At 38.8% G+C, this 14,767-nt stretch overlaps 2 protein-coding genes across 3 annotated transcripts in view; one reads left to right on the top strand and one right to left on the bottom strand.

The window, feature by feature from the left end:
- Positions 1-6,664, bottom strand: part of LOC147484874 (uncharacterized) — a 29,444-nt gene extending 22,780 nt beyond the window's left edge. For both annotated transcript variants that reach the window (XR_015205126.1, XM_086578146.1), the window contains exons 1-2: positions 6,576-6,664; positions 6,429-6,502 (exon numbers count right to left, since the gene is read on the bottom strand). The gene's annotated coding sequence lies outside the window, so the exon portion shown is untranslated. The remainder of the gene's footprint in view (positions 1-6,428; positions 6,503-6,575) is intronic.
- A 1,034-nt stretch (positions 6,665-7,698) lies between these two features.
- On the top strand, positions 7,699-11,089 carry LOC147484873 (protochlorophyllide-dependent translocon component 52, chloroplastic-like). Its single transcript, XM_086579880.1, has 7 exons — positions 7,699-8,370; positions 9,128-9,315; positions 9,519-9,609; positions 9,741-9,920; positions 10,024-10,221; positions 10,432-10,619; positions 10,733-11,089. The coding sequence occupies exons 1-7, from the start codon at positions 7,714-7,716 to the stop codon at positions 10,986-10,988; spliced, it is 1,758 nt and encodes a 585-aa protein (XP_086436006.1). The 5' UTR covers positions 7,699-7,713; the 3' UTR covers positions 10,989-11,089.
- Positions 11,090-14,767: the final 3,678 nt, after the last annotated feature.

Below are 14,767 nucleotides of genomic sequence, written 5' to 3'. Positions count from 1 at the left end.
TGTCGACTTCATCATTGATGGCTTTCTAGAATCGCAGGGATAGTCGGCGAGGTCGTTGACGAATTGGTCTGGCATTAGGGTTCACATTTAGTCTATGACACGCAACATTAGGATCTATTCCGAGCACATCGACATACGACCAAGCGAAAACATCTTTATTCATGGCCAAAAAGTTTACAAGCTGGGCCTTGAGTGTGGGTCAAGGTTAGCCCCTACATATACGAACTTGGGATCATTTTTAGTTCCTAGGTTCACTCGCTCTCTGTCTGCATGTTGAGATGTTGTCTTTGACGTTGATGCTTCCTCAGTTGGTGATACTTTGTCGATTTGAGAGGGAGTGGAACTGGCAGCACGAGCTGGAGCGTTATCTGTGGCGACGACAACAGGGGCTATAGTGGTCTCTGTGGTCATGACAACAGAGTCTGGAGTGATCTTTGTAATTGGTATTGGGTGAACAAAACATGATGGTGCGACTTCTGGGGCGCTGACTGGTGGAGCAACAACAACGGAACCGACCTCTGGGGTCTTGACTGCTGGATTGACAACAACTGATGCGACCTCTAGGGTCCTGCCTGGTGGAGCAACAATGGTTTGATTGACTTCTGGGGTTGAAACAGACGACTGGACCTTCTTCTTTGGAGCCCCCCGTGTTGTTTTGATGCTTTGGCTCTGACCTCGGCAACCAGGTCTTTGGCCATTGTGTAACTGGTGGGCTCGTTCCTTGTGGGTATGCAGGTCAGCGGTCTTGTTTGCTGAGAGGATTTGATTATAATGATAAGCCTCAAGCTAATTGCTTCGAAACTCCATCATGCCTCTTGGGCCTGGGAAGTGGAGAACTTGATGCAACATGGATGGTATAGCTTGCATTTGATGAATCCAACGCCACCTAGAATAGCATTATAGGACGACTTGATGTCTAGAATGATGAAGCGTGTATTGAAGCTGACTTTGTCTTCTTTAGATCCCACTGAAACTGGGAGTATGATATCGCCGATTGGGTCGGCCCTGGAGCCATTAAACCCGTAAAGATGAGCAATCGGATCTATAAAGACTGACTTAGGTAAGTTCATTTCTTGAATTGTATGATAGAACAGAATGTCGCACAAACTGCCAGGGACTATCAGGACGCATTTGACTGTCCAGTCACTGATCTTGACATGGACAACAAGTGCATCGTTGTGAGGGAGGCAAACCTTGTTGAGGTCGGCCTCTGTGAAAGTAATATCCCCTGCGTTGCGACCTGAACTTCGCGGAGCGTGTGCCGCTTGTGAAGAAAAATGATAAACTTCTTGAAGGGCGCCGACACGCCTTCGTTTCTCCCTGGAAGATGTCACGGAATCATCTGGGAAAGTGATCATATGAATAGTTCTGGCGTTGTCGCGATCTGATAAGTGTTGTCGCGTTCATGGCGAAAACGGTCACTATCTCGGGGACGTCCTCTGCTGCGGGAGCGAGCTTGAATCTTGTGGTGGTCATGGCAAGGTGAGGATCTACTGCGCACTCGGCGAGCCATGAGCTTATGGCGTAAGTCGCCGTCGGCAATGTTAGTATACTGTTTGATATGCCCTGCTTCGATGAGATCTTGGAGGTAGTGCTTTAGCCCCCAACATGCATCAGTCTCGTGACACTTGGCTCGGTGAAATGCGCAGTACGGTTTGTCAGGTCGGTCCACTGGTTGTCGCACATCAGGTCGGAAATATGAAGCTCGCTTGATCTTTTCTAAGATGTAACTGGGAGAGCGTGTCAGGACGGCGAACTCTCGGTCATTGTTCATTCTTTTTCGGGCTTCCGCTCTTGCTGTCGGGGGCACTTTTTGGAGGCTGGGGGGTCATCTGATATTGTTGCGACCTCTTCTTTTTCTGGTAGGCCTTGACGCTTCAGGCCTTCCTGCAACTTTATATACTTGTCGACTCGAGCGTACAGCTCGGATAAAGTCTCGGGGTGTTTCTTTCATCCCGATCCGGCAAGTCGCGATTATTTGCATTACCACGGCAAGCGTTGTAGAATGTCAAGGTGGCGAAAGACTCTTTCAGCCCTGCTTCCATGCACAGTAGTTTGGCTTTGAACCAACCTAGAAATTCACGAATTGTTTCGTCTTTGCCAAGTGAAAGTTGGAACAACGAATCCAGATCAGCTTTCTTACGTCTATTATGCACATACTGGCTAGCAAATGAATCGGTAAGTTGCTCGAAGGTCTTTATCGAGTCTAGCTAGAGTGAGAAGAACCAATCGAGTGCGCCATCTTTGAGACTGGCAGGGAACAAACGACAGTGGAGGTGATTGAACTCTGGTGCACTATATAGTGCCAAGCTTTGGATATAACGAGTCACGTGTTGACTAGGGCATGTGCTGCCATCGTACATCGGAAAACGTGGCTGCACGAAATCCTGAGGAGAGGATTTATTTAGTACCTCCGTGGTGAATGGCGATGCCCGGTACGTCTTAAGCATTTTCTGGACGATCTGAGTTGTGTCTTTTCTCACTGCACTTTGGCCGATTCTTTGCGATAGTTCGTTAATCTGCTGATTAACTTCATTGATGTCGTTCTCAGCGACGTTTCCAGCTGGTTGTTGTTGTGCGTCTACTTGTGCGCGAAGAGCAGCATTTTCCTACCAGAGCAAGGAAATGCTCTCATTTGTTAAACCTAGCTGGTTTGCGAGGCTTTGAACTTGAGCTTCGAGGCTTGCCATGCTTCGTGGGCTTGAGATTTTTGGTTTTTGGTTTTTGATTTGTGTGAAAGTGGTTTCTCAAGTAATCGAGACCACAGACGGCGCCAATGTAAAGGTGTGTTTTTTCCTTTATATATATAGGAGGAAGAAGAAGGGGTTTGGATTTGGGAAGACCGAGTTCACTAAGGAGCGAGCTGCCTACTTATCTTCTCTTGATTCTGGGGGGAGAGAAGAATCAGGTCTCACTTAGTTCATGTAGGTGGTATTTATAGGCATAAGAGAGTATTGATCTTCGAGACACGTGTGCTCTCCTGTACATATGTAGGGTGGAGATTACGAATGAGTGTTAGGTTGGTTCTGGTAGGAAGGCGGTGATCATTGGGAGTGGGTGCAATAGTTCATAATTCCCGGTAATTGGAAGTACAGGTAAGGCTTTGGTAATGATTACCCTTGGATTAGGGAAAGTGTCTTTATTCAAAGCGTTCTCCGCTAGGTCGTTCAGTCTTCTTGGAACGTTCTTGAGCGAGCTGAAGTGTACCACCTACATGAAGCGAGCTGCTCACGAGTCGATCTTGGAGGACGATGTCCTGAGTACGCTGCAATCTCTACTTATGCTTAACGCGTGCTTTTCTTACAATTATAATCACGCTCTCAGGTGAAAGTGTGGAACACTCTAAATGTCATTATGAACTATGGAGGAAGTTCGAACTACTTAATCCTCCATTTGTAAAGTGAAATAGGCATGACTTCTAACAATGTATGCATATCAAAGATTTCTGTCTCCAAACTAGAACGATTAAGTAAGGGTTTTCATAAAGGCACCACTTATTTTACCAAGGGCTGCCACACCCAAAACAAAATCAAACGGATCCTAAGACCAAATGGGCACCACTTAAGATTTTTATGTTTTGATAAAAAAAAAATTGTTTAATTTTGATTAGTTTGGTTTTATCTTACGTTCAAGTGAATCACTGTGCCTTTTTAATGTTGACAAATTCACAATTTTATTCATCTTCCAAAAAATTAAACGAATGGATATATTCAAATCCGCGATTGAATAATTTCATTCAAAGTTTTGCTTTGATTTCAACTATAATAATGTGGAGAAAAGATTTTGGATTTGATTTATAAATTAATATGAGACTTATTTGTTTTCATGTTGGGGTTCCTCCAAACTTTGATAAATTTTATAATTCAATCAATTTTTAAAAAATAAAATCAATCAATCAATGAGTATCTGCAGTTATCTAGCTTAGTTGGTAAAACCTTTGGGTGATGATACCAGAGGTCTGGGTTCGAACCCCGCTACACACTATTGAGTTACTGATCTCTTTAAAAACAGGCTTGCCCACACATTTTTTGCAGGTGCCGACTAGCAAAGTCGGTAAAACCTTTGGGTGATGATACCAGAGGTCTGGGGCTCGAATCCCGCCAACATCAAAGAGTTACTGATCTCATTTAAAACAGGCTTACCAAACAAAAATAAATAAATAAATTTTATAAATATTTTTTGTTTGATTTTGAATATTAAAAAAAATCGTAAAAGAAAATTTGTGTTTTTATTATTAATAAATTATTTTAAAATATTATTCTTTTTAGTCCTAATTCTAGGACCCGCTTGTTTTGTTGTTAGTGTTTGGTGCCCTTGGTAAAATCAGTGGTGTCTATATGAAAACCCTTAAGTAATTCGTTAAAAATCAAGCTATGCACAAAAATTCTACTATTTTTATGATTGAAATATCAATCAAAATTTCAAAATCCCATGTGAAATGTAAAAATTTCCCATAATACAAGCATTTCCAATTTCAAGTGTCGAGATTTGCCAAATATTTCGGTTATTTCACGTGTTCTAAATATTTTATTTTTTTGCTTCCCTCCTTATACCCTTAAGTAAAAGTATTGCTAGCGACTTTTAAATGATATAATTTAGGCATTTTACGAATTATAAAAATTAGAAGCAAATCTATGCACAATTTTTATTGTTCGTTGTTTAATCTCTCTCTCAATTCTTACTTCCTTTCTCTCTCTCAATTTTTAATTTCTTTTTCTCTCTCAAACTCTTAATTCGCTCTATTAAAAAAAAATAGCTTTTTCAATCACCATAATCTAATCCGCATGACATTTCTAAAAAACTCTCTACAAACTAACCCAATGAACTCTCTCTTTCTTACAAAGTTTTCATCTTTTTTAAATACCTTCCCATAATTGAAGATTTGAAGATGTCAGTAGGAATTTTTGAAGATTAACACATGCATATAGACTCATTTTTCCATCATTTGCTAGACTAATATTATGTGTTGCGGTGATGGGTGTTCTAAAACAAAAGATATGGGGATATATTGTAATGGTTTTTTATTTTGGGATTCTTCTTCTATAGTTCAATATTTAGTGTTTGCAGATCTTTAGTTATTGGTGTGTTCATGAAGATCGATGATTGGCTAAATTGTGATCTTGCATCACATCAACTTTTTGAAGAATGTTTTAACATATTATGTTATATTTAGCTAGGTGTTATTTCATCCCAAAGAGTTATTCTATACATTAGACACATGTAATTTCATAACACTCATGGATATACACTCACTGATTAAAAAAAAACAACAAAAAATCTATATTGTTTCATTCTACTTCTGTTTATATAAAACACAACAAAAAAAATAATTATATATATATATATATATATATGTGTGTGTGTGTGTGTGTGTGTGTGTGTGTGTGTGTGTATTAACTCTAACATGATTGTGCAATATGAATTTTAGCGATGAATTATTAATTTGCTTCATTTCTTGCATCAATTTAATGGTTAATATTAATAATATCTTTCTTATGTTTTCTTTTGTACTCTGAAATTGACGGGATTTTGAGATTGATTTTATTTTTCTCTTCATTTGTTTTAATTTAGTTGTTATTACTGAATTTTAAAAGGTTGGTTGGTTCTTTCATTTGTTGGATCTGGTATAGGTAAAATGAATATCTAAATTATTCAAAGTTTCGCTATAAGATATACAATTGGATCTAAAAATCTAATCACCAAATCACAAAGGCCCCAATCACAAAAGCACAAAATTACAAAGGGCCCCAATTCAAATTGACCTCATTTACAACTAAACTTGTATCGTGTAGTTTCTTAATTTAATGTGTGAAAGAGGCATAGCTAGTGTTTTAAGGAGCTGACATATCTATTGAGCATTTTACAAAAAACCGCAAGATAAATTTTTAAATAGATGTTTAGTTGTTTACAATTAGCATTTATTTTACATATTTACCTTCCCATTCCCACTAGCCTACTTTTTTGTTTGAAAAACAAAGTATTGTTTCTACTCCATTGGCCTACTCGAAATATCGATTTCCATGTGGTTTTGTTCTAAATCCTTATCTATGAACAGTGTTCATAAAAATCAAGGTTGGATCGTCTGGTCTTTTAACACTATCAACGACTAGATTATTTTACCAAAAAAAAAAAAAATTATTTTAGATTTTTAATGGCCTAAATTAGGATTTAGGACCGAGAGGGTCTGGTCGATTATAATGGACCGTTTCCGCCCACGTATATTGTCGTTATAATAAAGGCCCAAAGATTGGTTTGTCTCATTAAAATGGCCCATGAACATGTCTCTAATTCTCTATATATGGCAGTTACATAAGTGGTTTTCTAAACATAGTTGTAAGCACAAAACAAAATGAAGAAGAACATGAGTGAGTATGAGTATGTAGTAAATCAATCTGACAATCAAAGAACAGTAATTTTGATGTTCTAACCTTTTTGTCATCGCATGCCTTATCATAAACGCAGCCTCTTTTAAAACTTCCATTGCTTAACTGAGATTGAATTACTGAAAGAAAAAGAGTAATGAAACTTCATGCATAAATGCGTTTAAGATGAGTTGTGTAGATTCTATTTCTTACATGTCTTCAAAGATGTTCGAATAGAAGTGATCGTTCGTTCTCGATCACTTGTTCTTGTCTCTGTCTTGTGTGATACTTTATTGTCTACTTCGAAGGTAGCAAATGGCACAATGTCTCGAGAGAGTTTTTATAGTTGACAAATGTGTGGATAAATTCCGATATATATTTTTAATACCGAAAGCTGCGATCAGGCATTTTCAACGTGCCGTATGGATTGTTTACTGCCTTTACTGGTACGTCGATTATAACATGAGAAATCAACATAAAATGTTCTACTCTCTGTCTTCTCTAAGGTGGGGCCCATATAGGGCCCAAAAGTATCCAATTACTGGTGTATCATATATTTTCGGCCTCTGCGTAATTGACGTTGGACAAGGCAATCTAAGATTGAGTGGTGAAAGATGGACAAAATCTACAAATAGAGGTACCTTATAATATTTTTGGTGATTTTGATCTTAAACTATTACAACCACTCCCAATCATCACATAATTCCTACCAAAGCCAATCTAACACTCATTATTAATCTTCACCCCACACTTGTGCCTGGCAGTACACGTGTCTCGTGGATCTGTACCCTCCATATCTATAAATACCACCTACATGGAATCCATGAGACATGATTTCTTCTACCGAATCAAGAGAAGATCGTGAAAGCTAGCTTCGATTTCTTCATCAATGAACTCGGTCTTTACCTTATTCAATCCCAATCTCCCTCCTACCCTGTATGTAAAGGTGAACTAAAACGCTCTTTTACAGTATACAATCATATTGGGGAAATAATATTTATGTGATTTTGATCTTGAGAACCTATTCCCTGTATATGGCGTACTAGTCGACCGATGGATTTCAATACATGCTATTGTTTGTTGCTGCCCCAATGACCCACTACATGCATTCCGCTCAAGTTACGCCACACTTGAAGAAGCGTCTCCACTCATTTCCAATTGCCAAGTTTCAGGCGTGTGGTATTGAAATTATGAGAAGATCTTCATAGCTTAATTATTCATGGATATGGACAGTAATTGTGAATAAAGAGTCACTTGGAAATTGAGCACAAAATCACAAAGGGCCCCAATCACAAATGCACCATGGTTACTTAAGTTAGTTATGTGCCAACCACACATCAAATCATGGGCGATGGTTCTACAATATATATTTTATCCAGCCATTGTTGTCCATAAAAATAGTCAACCAGTCAAGAGCTCAAAGTCTCTCCACGTTCACAAACATCGACCTCTTCAAGCTTCTGCTGCAAAGACAGCAGTAGTAGCAATGGAAGCTGTCACAGCTTCTACATTCTCTTCTTTACTCCTCTCTATAATCCCAACCATTCCATCTCCAAAACCCGTTTTCTCCAAACCCTTTAAACTCCATGTACCCAAGTCATCCCTCTCATCAAATACCAGAAACAGAACTAGTTTCAAACTTAACTCCGCTACTTTCTCCACTGTTTCAACTGAGCCCAAAGACCCAATTGCACCAAAGGTTGAGAATGAAGTACAAAAAGAAAAGTTTGATTGGTACTCACATTGGTATCCAGTTATGCCACTTTGTGACTTAGACAAAAAAGTTCCACATGCTAAGAAAGTGCTGGGCATTGATATTGTAGTATGGTGGGATAGGAATGAAGAGAAATGGCAAGTTTTTGATGATAAGTGCCCGCATCGCTTGGCCCCGCTTTCCGAAGGAAGGATTGACCAGTGGGGACGTTTGCAATGTGTATATCATGGTTGGTGTTTTAATGGAAGTGGTGATTGTAAGTTCATTCCTCAAGCACCACCTGATGGTCCCGCGGTAAGAATTCTTCAACGAAAAATGCTTTAAAATCAGTTTTCGATAATGTTAGTCCCTACTGATTGTCCATGCCTATTAGCATTTTCTAGGGAAGTATCCAAAATAATGCATTATCACTATCAAGTTTATATCGACTATAAAGGCCATAAACGGACTAAAACAACAAGCACGCGCGCCATCAAAATTTGTGCACTATGCGGTCTTTAAAGAATTTAAGTTGGCTTTTATCACACTAGTTGTCCGTTAATTGTCTATGCCTGATGAAAGTCTTATGAATATACCGTTAATTATCACTTTATATGCCTGATGTCCTTTAATTATCACTTTATATGTATTTGACAGTAAACTCGACTACATGGTAAAATGAGCGTTTCACTGTACTAAATGCATGTGGCGTTGGTACTCTACTCAATACTAGTGCCTACGTACTAACACACGTCAAAGTGATCGCCTCTAAGCAATTATCTAGTAACACACTCCATTTGGCATGCATTCGACACTTCACTTACATTCTCGCCATGTGACTTCATTAATCCTGGTCAAATTTATCCTTAAGCAGATTCTGACAGTGACTCTACTTACTTGCATCTACACCGCAGACTTCACTCCAGGGTTAGTCACTAGGAGTGCTTTGCCTACAGCACTAATCTTGTTAATACCTCTGTGCACATAAATTTTAATGGACAGTTCAGGTTATAAGATTTCCAGGGATTACCTGATACAACAGTTTGATTAACCTTAGCAGCAAAATATGCAGGTCAACACTTCCAAGAAGGCGTGTGCAGCTGTTTATCCAAGTCTTGTACAAAACAAGATTCTTTGGTTTTGGCCAAGCACTGACTCTCAGTACAAAGATATTGCAACAAAAGAAAAACCACCTTACATCCCAGAATTAGATGATCCATCTTATGCATCTCCGATGGGAAATAGAGATATGCCATATGGGTATGTAATTCCTGATATCTAATTTGTTTTTTCTTTTACTTCCGGAGAAGCTAGATCTTATAATTAGCTGAACGCGTCTGCCAATAGCCCAATACACCACCACTTACGTTCTCTTCTATATTTATGACCATTTCTCATGGACCCTGCTTCTTATCTCTTTTTAGTACATACACAGTAACTGACTAGAACATTGGAATTTCTAGGTACGAAGTTCTGATTGAAAATCTCATGGATCCTTCTCATGTGCCATATGCACATTATGGAATAATGAATGTGCCAACTGACAAATCCAGATAAGAACATTAGATAAGCCCTTCTCTTACTTATGTTTTGGCGCTGAAAGGTTATAGTAGATAGTCATCGCTTTTTAAGATTATATTCGTATATGTTAATCCCGTCTTACTAATAAATGATGTCCTTGCACACCTAAGGCTGACAGAGAAGGAGGGAGGCCCATGGAGATAAAGGTAAAGAAATTAGATATAAATGGTTTCTTTGCGCAGCAAGAGAGGGGATACAATAAGTTTATACCACCCTGCGTATTCTATGCAATGCCAAAATCTGCGGCAAATACTGAATATGCGTCTTCAGGGGGTAGCAATGAGGTAAAGCATTTAGTTTGCAACGAGCTAATGAGGTTTATCTATTGAAGTTCCATCATTTTTACCTTGTATATCCAGATTCATATTTTACTTTTGGTTTGTTTAGGAGACATCAGAAAATGTAAAAGCACCACGGTTTCTTTTGATCTTTATCTGTGTGCCTGTTAGCCCTGGTAACAGCAGATTGATATGGTCCTTTCCGAGAAATGTTGGAGTGTGGATTGATCAAGTAGTTCCCCGATGGATGTTTCATGTTAGACAAAACTTGGTGTTAGATTCTGATATGTATCTTCTCCACTTGGAGGTAATTTTTTACACAGTATCAATTATAATGGTTCATAGCTTTCAAATGAAATGGGAGGATCATGCTTAATGGTATAGCTTCCAAATGAAATTGGAGGATCATGCTATCTTTTATAAGGGGTTGATATTTGTTTGTTAAATACTCAGTAGTATTGATATTGATATGAATGATAGCTAGTGTTAACATTTTCTCCTATTGCGTTTCTTATAGGAGCGTAAGATTACTGATATTGGCCCTTCCAATTGGCAAAAGGCTTGTTTTGTTCCGACCAAAGCGGATGCTGTTGTGGTTGCCTTCAGAAAGTGGCTAAGAAAATACTCAGGTGGTCAAGTTGATTGGGGTACCAAATACAGTGGTTTCCTTCCCCCATCTCCTCCTAAAGAACAGTTAATGGACAGGTAATTGTCTCCAACACGAAGGATATAATGTGTACACATTCATGCTAAATTGCCACTGCAGAGATGTCATAAAACTTGGAATTTCTCATTTCACTGTTTGCACTTTATTCTAGGTATCGGTCTCATGTTCTGAACTGCAGTAGCTGCCGTGTGGCAGTCAAAGGTCTCAAGGCACTCGAAGTTGCTTTGCAGGTTATCTCTGTAGCTTCAATTGGGATCATTGCAGCCATCAAGCAGGGTATGATGTCGATGGCTGCAAAATCTGTTGTCGTCTCCATGGCGGTGTTGTGTTTTGCAGCTTCCAAATGGCTGTCTCATTTCATCTACAAGACCTTTTACTTCCATGATTATAATCATGCTCTTAGGTGAAACACCTTTACTTTTATGTGTAAATGCCGTTATTGACTGTATAGTGAAATTACATAAATTTCTATAATGTATATAAATTGAAAGGTTTACTTGTTTTACAATTCGAAAGGGATATATAACCAATATCGCCACCCCAACATTTTTACCGATTTGATATTTGCTCGAGGACCTACTGGTATGGCCCTAGCACATTATATCAGTTGGATTCTCGTACTGGTTTTGAACAGGTATCAATCTCTGTGTAGCTGGATTGAAGTCAAGAAAAATGATGCTCTCCAAGTTGCATATAAGCAACCATATTCTTCAAAAATGGCAGAACTATAAGCAGCGAGTTTGTTGCACATTGGATACTAGTGATGAAGAAAATACCTGATTCACGCAATAGTTGATCCGCTATTAGTTTATTGATAGAAGAAGGTTACTGTGATGGTTGCTTCGTTTGCCTACCAAGGGTTGAAGAGAAGATGGTCAGAGCGGAAGATCAAGGACTCCTGAAAGAGATTGTTTGTCTTAAGTGGTTATGACTTATGAGCTTGAAGAGGTAGTTGGGTGGAAAGAGAAAACTTGATAGACAAGAAGCTGGGACGTCCTTATGCAGACATCAAACATCAAACATCATGGGCCATGGGGCACCAGTCTCAACTCAAATTTGTTAGTTTCCGCAGATAGCGCTAACTAGTCAGTACTCGGTAGTCACAAAACTTCCACCAAATTCAAGATTCAGCTGCAAAGCCAGCAGTAGCCACGGAAGCTGTCAAAGCTTCGTCATTCTCTCTTTACACCTCTCGATCATCCCAACTAAACCCCCAACCATCCCATCTCAAAAACTCATTTTCTCAAGACCCTTTAAGATATATTTTCCCACTTCACATGTCTCATCAAGTTGCCGAAGCAAGACAAGTTTCAATCTCAACTCAACTGACTCCAAACACTCAATTGCTCAAAACATTGAAAATGAAGAAACAGAGAAATTTGATTGGTATGCACATTGGTATCCAGTTATGCCACTCTGTGATCTAGACAAAGAGTTCCACATGCTAAAAAGGTGTTGGGTATTGATGTTGTGGTGTGGTGGGATACTGGGATAAGAATGAAGAGAAATGGCATGTTTTCATGACAAGTGCCCGCATCGTTTAGCGCCGCTCTCCGAAGGAAGGATTGATCAGTGGGGACGTTTGCAGTGTGTATATCATGGCTGGTGTTTTAATGGAAATAGTGATTGCAAATTCATTCCTCAAGCACCGCCAGATGGTCCACGGTCAAATTTTGTTCACTAGGTGGCCATAAGCATTCGACTTGCCTTTAACGTGATCGATCACGCGCTCATCCTAGTCGTCTGCTAATTGTCTATACCTGTGGAGACTCTAATGATTTGCCCAAGTCATAATAACTTTATTCGCCATTGACACTGAACTCCCAACACAATGAGCACTTCACTCTGTAACAATTCATTCCTAGTGCCTATTCACACACATCAAAGTGATCCCCTCTAAGCAAATTTCTACGCACCCCTTTCATCCGTGCAAATTTAACACCTCACTTTGTGCCACTTGACTCTCCCAGTGAAAAATTCTCACGCAAACAAATTCTCACGGTTACTCCACTTGCGTCTACTGCTTTTACTGCTGCATGTGCTTTTCACTTCGTGTGCTTTCCCCACGACACTAATCTCGGCAAAGTCTACAGGTTAACAATTCCAAGAAGGCATGTGCTGCTGTTTATCCGAGTGTTGTCCAAAACCAGGTTCTTTGGTTTTGGCCAAGCACTGACTCTCAGTACAAAGATATAGCGTTGAAAGAAAAACCACCTTACATCCCAGAATTAGATGACCCGTCTTATACATCTTCAATGGGAAATAGAGATATTCCATATGGGTATGCAATCAGTATCTAGCCTTTTATTGCATACATTGTTATTGTTTTTTAATGATATTATTATTTGTTCGTTTGTATTAGACTATTCTTGTGCATTCTGCTGGATTAATCAAAAGCATATATGTGCTGAGATCTTGGACAAAAATCATATAAGAATGTAACCAAGCCAATTTATCTTATTTATACAATAGGGGTAAGGGACCTCTCAAAAACCCTGCTTGCCATCCAAAAAAAAAAAAAAAAATCTTAGACAAATTTTAGAAGGAGAAGTTTAGGCAGATCTTTTCAACAACCAGTATGAATGATTTTCCGCTTATAAACCATTTTATTAAGACTTGGGTTCAAAAAATTTTGTAAACACCATAATAAGAGATTACGTGTCGAAAGAACTAATAAGAAAACGTTCACAAAATTTTATCATATCGATTTTGTAGACAATATCACCTGCTAAACAAGCAGACACATGGAGAGTACTGTAATGTGGTACTTGGTCAATGTGCAGTACGTCAACGCTTGTTAGTGGGCTGGAAACCTGTGGTCAAGTGACAATTAATGGTGGTCCGAAGTAAATCTTATTAGGAGGGAATGAAGTGTGATCAATCTTCAATGTCTGACTAGCCACAATTTCCATGATCAGAGTGGACTTACGTAGAATCTCTCATACATAAGCAAGAATATTACATTTACAGTAGCTTAATATATAGATCTGCTATAAGCCACTGCTTATCTACTACAAGTAATTGTGTTTCACTCACACTTCTTCGTGTCTACCGTCTAGAAATTATGACCCTTCCTGATGGACCCTGCTTCTTGCCATTTTTGAGTACACCCAGTTCAACTAACTACCAAACTGAACTTTCCAGGATCCTGCTCATGTTCCTTATGTATACTATGTAATAATGACAGTGCCACGTGACAAATCAAGATAAGAACACCTAGATAATCCCTTTATCTTAATTACATTTTTTTGGCGTTGATTGGTTTAACTTAGTCAAGGCTTTCTGAGATTATATCTGTATATGTTAAGTTCATTTTACTGAAAAAAAAAAACGAGTTCCTTGCACACCTAAAGCTGATGGAGAAGGAGGGAGACCTTTGGAGATTACTGTACAGACATTTGATGTAAATGGTTTTTTTGCAAAGCAAGAGAGAGCTGAGGATATAGCAAGTTTATACCACCGTCCCAAAAGCCGCTTCAAATAATAATACTGAATATGAGTCTTCAGGGGGTATCAATGAGTGAATGAGGTAATGCATTTAGTTTACGTAATGATTCTAACAAGATTTATCTATTGAAATACCATTCTTCTAATAACTTATTTACTATGTAGATTCATAGTTTAGCTTTGCTTCATTCAGGATCCATCAGAAAATGTGAAAGTACGACGATTATTTCTGATCTTTATCTGTGTTCCTGTTTGCCCTGGTAATAGCAGATTGATATGGGCCTTTCCAAGAAATTTTGGAGTGTGGATTGATGCCGTAGTTCCACGATGGATGTTTCATGTGGGACAAAACTTGCTTATAGATTCGGATCTGTATCTTGTTCACTTGGAGGTAATTTCTGTTGTCTCCTTAGTCTTTATACAGCATAAATGGTTCATTGATTCCCAATGACAGGAGGATCGCGCTATCTGTTTTGTTTGGAATGATGATAAGTGTGTCCTGGAGTAACCTTCTTGAAATCATCTGATCATATAGGCTGGTACAGAACAGTGTGGACTTTGGTGGTAAGGCAAGGGAGGTTCCCCAATGGAATCATGTTATTTGGAGTTTTATGGAATAAAAATTTTGATTGGTTGTAGGGGATAGAAGTTTAGGTGGTGCCATTCTCTTTGTTGCATGTACCTGTAACTCCATCAACTTATACGAAAAAAAGACAGAAGAAAAAACAGTCCAGTGAAT

This window comes from Coptis chinensis, chromosome 8 (genome assembly GCF_015680905.1).
Source record: "Coptis chinensis isolate HL-2020 chromosome 8, ASM1568090v1, whole genome shotgun sequence".
In the NCBI taxonomy this organism is placed as follows: Eukaryota; Viridiplantae; Streptophyta; class Magnoliopsida; order Ranunculales; family Ranunculaceae; genus Coptis; species Coptis chinensis.
This window is presented reverse-complemented; position numbering and strand designations above follow the sequence as displayed.

Coding starts and splice junctions, on each gene's coding strand:
- LOC147484873 (XM_086579880.1), top strand. CDS start 7,714: ATGGTTCTACAATATATATTTTATCCAGCCATTGTTGTCCATAAAAAT. Junction 9,316..9,518: donor AATAGAGATATGCCATATGG/GTATGTAATTCC, acceptor TGGAATTTCTAG/GTACGAAGTTCTGATTGAAA. Junction 9,610..9,740: donor TGCCAACTGACAAATCCAGA/TAAGAACATTAG, acceptor TGTCCTTGCACA/CCTAAGGCTGACAGAGAAGG.